General features: G+C 46.8%; 1 protein-coding gene across 1 annotated transcript; it reads left to right on the plus strand.

Moving 5' to 3' along the window:
* The first annotated feature begins 1183 nt into the window (after positions 1-1183).
* Positions 1184-2449, plus strand: LOC125554113 (uncharacterized). The gene has a single exon (XM_048717720.2). The coding sequence runs from the start codon at positions 1250-1252 to the stop codon at positions 2093-2095; it is 846 nt and encodes a 281-aa protein (XP_048573677.2). The 5' UTR covers positions 1184-1249; the 3' UTR covers positions 2096-2449.
* Positions 2450-5039: the final 2590 nt, after the last annotated feature.

Here is a 5039-nt window from a genome sequence, read left to right on the forward strand (position 1 = left end):
AGCAGGCGGGCGCAGACTTTTTAATATTTTATTTAATGTTTAATTTAGGGATGGCAATGGGTAGGGTATGGACGGGTATAACCTCCTTCTGCCCAAACCCATACCCACAGAAACTTTCTATACCCACCCACTTCAATACCCATGGGCATAAATTGACACCCATGCCCATACCCATCGGGTATCCTATACCCAATGGGTACCCAGTGAATATAATGTGTAACATTTAAATTTTAAAAAGATGGACAAATGTGTTTAAAAATTAAGTGATGATGGTTGAGCAGTATATCACTGCCACGGCCTCCTCATGTGGGTGGCCCCTTGGGAGCATAGGGGAGTATGAGCGGCAGTTGGTGGAAGCCGACATAGTGGCAGGCGGTGGTGGGAATTGGGGATCACTTGATCGAGAGTTGGACGACAGTCCAATAGACAAGATTTGCTATTTCATCTTTTTGAGGGGATTTAGAGTTGGGCCATAGAAGTTGGATGTTGACCAACGTGACATAGGAGTTATTTTTATTTATTAGTTTTTTCTGAGTATCCATTGGGTTACCCATGGGCACAAGTTCATACCCATACCCTACCCATATATTTTGCGGGTATGGATACCCATTACTCATGGGTATAAAATCTCTCCAAGTCTTGCCCATACCTATTGTTTTCGGGTAAGGTACCCGCGGGTACCCATGTCCATGGGTAAAACTGCCATCCCTAGTTTAATTAGATTTATGTGGACTTTGGCCGGCGTTTAACCGGCCACTTATGTTTAATTATGTTATTATGTTTATTTCGTGCAATTTATTTATTTATTTATTTTCACGTCCGTATATTTGAGTCGGCCTTTCCGTTGGACGGTCAAGTCTACCCATTTTAAAATGCAGACGCACATGTCCACTTGACCGATTCAAACAGACAAAATGTGTATAAAGTGCGCGTGCGTTTGGGTCGTCCTGCTCTTAGTGACAGGAAATCCGCACAATCGTAGAACAATTTAGCAACATCAGTATTTCCATTTATTTTAACAAGACTCAACATCAGTATTGCACGGAAAACTCCACAAACGCTGTCGCTGTCACTGATCATTTCCCACCCAGTTCCAGTCCACACCACTCTTGCGTTGCCGGCTCGTCCTGACCTCCTCCACCCTCCCAACCCCCACCCTCGCGTCACACATTTCGCACTATAAACTTGCGATCCCGGCCTCATTTACGCCACAACACACTGCACCGGCCGTGCGCGTCGCTCGTCACCCATGGCCAAGCGCCTCTTCCACTCTTGCCGCTCCCCGTCCGCCGCCGCCGTGGTCACCCCTGCCACCAACCTCCTCGCCAAGCACCACTCGCCGGCCTTCACGCCCCCCGCCGGCGGATGCTGTCCACGCGGCCTCACTCACCGGCGGCCGCTGCCACCGGAGACCTGCGGCGCCATGCGCTGCGCTGCCGACTACACTGCCGACGACCTCCCTCCGGCCCGCGGAACGCCCGCCTACCGCTGGCTGAAGAGCTCCCACTGGCACGTCATCGAGGCCGCCACCGACGGCGACGACACGCCCCGCCTCAAGATCGACGCGCGGCGCCGGCTGCGGCGCTCCCGGCGCCGCCGCCGGCTCCACCGCAAGGCGGCCATAGAGAGCCTGTCGTCCGGCGACAGCGGGTGGTTCAGCAGCAGCGAGGAGCCGAGCGCGTACAGCAGCCGCAGCGTCGAGGCGGAGGGGACGCTGGTCACGTCCACCGCGACGGAGACCTCGTCGGGCGTGAGCGGGAGCTCCGGCGCCGTGGCGGCGACCGCTGAGGCGCGAGCGGAGGCGGTGGTGGCCGGGAGCTTCGCGGTGGTGAAGCGCTCGGACGACCCCCGGGCGGACTTCCGGCGGTCCATGGCGGAGATGGTGGTGGGCCGCGGCATCTACGACGCCGACGGGCTGGAGCGCCTGCTGCGGTGCTTCCTGGCGCTGAACGACCAGCGCCACCGCCGCGACATCGTCGACGCCTTCGGCGACGTGTGGGAGGCCGTGTTCGCCAGCCCGCTGCCGCACGGCGCCGTCACGTCCGCGCCTGCCGCGAGCTGCCGCGCGGCCGCCGCAGGGGCGCCTCGTCAGTAGGAGTGCAGAGCACGCATGGCCACCCTGTAAAATGTGATTATGTGTGGTACATGTGGTAGACTAGACGTACGTACGTATGTAAATTACTACTCTATGTTCGTTCTTCTTTGGGTTTGCGGCCGTGGCCGCCTTCCTCCCGGTTGCTTGCATGCCACTTCATCTTTGCAGTGTGGAAATGGGCGCGCGACTACTCGGATGGGATTGGACGTGAACAGGGAGCGTCTCTCTGCACACATGCCTATTTCTCGATCTCAGCTCTCAGCTCTCAGCTCATCTCCGAATTCTGTAAGAATATAAGTTGCTCTGGTGAATCATATTTTACTACATCCTGCAATTGGGTTTTCCAGTTTCATGTTGGAAAAAGAAAATGCTCACTATCTAACTATGCTTCTTGCTCTTCTATTTTTGTTTAGTTTTTTTCATCATATAACTCATTTTGTCTTTACCGAAAGAAAAACGGAACTCATTTTGTGTGGCATGGAAAGGTGTGGCGCAGTAGTACCACCACACGACTCGAGGAAATAGACCTAGTACTCGTTGGATTGTTTGTCTCTTCATTTATTAGCGATTTTGCAGCCATGATCGGGGACAGCGATAAGCCATTTGACCCAAAGTGATGTGATGTTGCATCCCTAAGATTAGACGGAAGTGGACAAACAAAGAGGCCAATCCCCAAAGTGGTTTCAAATAGTTTCGGCCCGGTATGGGCTCCTTTGGTTCAAAGGAATTCTATAGGATTTTCAGAGAATTAGCAATTTTTTCTACATTGCTCTTTGATTTATAACATTGGATTTTATTAGAATTTTCCCTACGAACCTTTTACTGCATTTCATAGGAAATCTAACCTCCATTTCAATCTTTTTTTTATAATTTCTTTGTTTTTCTGTGGCATCAAACACTTCTTGCTAATCCTATAAAATTCAAGTGGGCATGCCACTTCAATCCTATACTTTTTTCATCTTTGGGTTTTCATTATCCTGCGAATCAAAAAGGCACAATATATTTAGGCATACTGAGTACTACTTCTTCTGTTTTTAAATATAAGTCTTTTTAAAGATTCCACTATAAAAACTACATTAGGATGTATATAGACATCTTTTAGACTATAAGTTCACTCATTTTACTTCGTAGGTAGTGAAGTTTCTTAAAAGACTTATATTTAAGAACGAAGGGAGTACTAGCTATTCTTGGCGCTTTGCTAAACTGATGATAGATTATGCGTGCTTGACGACTAAGTCTGTACCACACTGCATGGACATTATCCAGATCCGGAGATCATTCAATCTCCCGAAGAAGTCTGTAGTAGAAAGAAAGCAAACAGTTGATGTGATATGATTTGATGCGACCTACATTTACAGAGACTGCTCTGCACTGCACCTTGCGCATAGAGTTTGAAGATCTCAAAGCGCCTTTATTCACGCTTCCCTTGACCTAGAGCTCTGTGTTCCCCGTCGTGTTTGAGTAGCCTCATCTTTGCATGTCTGTATAAGAATTAAAAAGTCACCCCAGGGTCTTTTGCTGATCTTTCCTCCGGGCAGCTCCTCTGATCCACAGGATGGGATCCGCGGGAGTAGACATGAAAGATTTCAGGACCTCTTTGGTCCACTGGACTTCTAAAACACAGGAATAGTAGAGACAATGAGCCCCTCTTTGATCCAAAGGGTTTCAAAAAAAAGGAGGATACTAATCCTTAGGATTTTTTTCTTACATATGTTGTTTGATTTATAGGATTACAATCCATAGGATTCACTTGTACGAGTAGTTTTCATAGGAAAATTTCCATCCACTCTCATCTTATGTGAAGAATTTTTTCCTGCACACAATCAAACATTCATACTAATCATGTAGAGTAGGACTGAAGATGACATGCCATTCCATTTCTGTATTTTTTTCCGTTCTTGTGTTCTACAAATCCTGTGAATCAAGGAGGCCCTCTGAATTGAAGTGACATGCCATGCTACTGGATTAATATGAGGTGCCATCTGGATTCAACGGATTTGTTACCCTAGATACATCTGTTTGAGCGACAAATAATATAGATTCGACGGAGTAAAAAAATTCAAAGGATTCTAATCATTAGGATTTTCATTTTGTTTGATTCATACGAATATATTTCATAGAAAAATTTTCTTAGGATTTCCATCCACTTGTACATCATGTGAAGAATCCTACACTTCTTAGCACAATCAAACCCTCATAGTAAAAAAAAATTTTGTACTATGAAAACTAGTACAAATAAATCCTAAGGAAAATTTTCTACGAAATAGAGTCCTACGAATCAAACAACCCACATAGAAAACGAAATACTAAGGGTTAGAATCCTTCGAAATTTCTTAACAAATCCTTTGAATCCAAAATTTTCCAATAAGTATTTTGGAATAGAGGAAGTATAAGTTTTGAAACCTACATCAATTAACATAGAAGGTATTTAATACAACAGATTAAAACCACATAAATTGTACAAAGAAATTTTAAGTGGATGGAAACTTGGCTCCAAAACATAGTACGAAGAATTTCTTAGGATCTCCCCCAAGGATGACGATTCTGCAAATCAAACAACCATTATTCCATTCCCTCCCCATTCAGCAATGTGTCACCCCAAGCCAACACACGAGGGAAGGGCACATTCAAAAACACCATGTCCTCCCAGGTGGCTAGTGATGCTGAGAAGCCAAATCAATGCACCGGCACTTGCTCCACTCGGAGATGACCCTGTTGTACGAGACGATGCTGAAGGATGGCAACCGGCCGTTTGAAGGGTAGATGATGTCGTCGAATGTATGCAGCTCAAGGATGATCAAACTGGGAGGAGGAACGCTGGCTCGTAGCTGAGAGACATCAATGACTAGATGGATTTTAGCGTGCTCGGCAACCAACTTGTATGCCACCTGACCCACCCATTATATAGAACCCATCTTATAGTGAAAGTTCCGATTTGTGGTTT

This window comes from Triticum urartu, chromosome 4A, assembly GCF_056163025.1.
Source record: "Triticum urartu cultivar PI428250 chromosome 4A, HENAU_Tu73, whole genome shotgun sequence".
Classification (NCBI taxonomy): domain Eukaryota; kingdom Viridiplantae; phylum Streptophyta; class Magnoliopsida; order Poales; family Poaceae; genus Triticum; species Triticum urartu.

What these genes read in the sequence shown, in the direction of transcription:
- LOC125554113 (XM_048717720.2), top strand. Translation starts at nt 1,250, where the DNA reads ATGGCCAAGCGCCTCTTCCACTCTTGCCGCTCCCCGTCCGCCGCCGCC.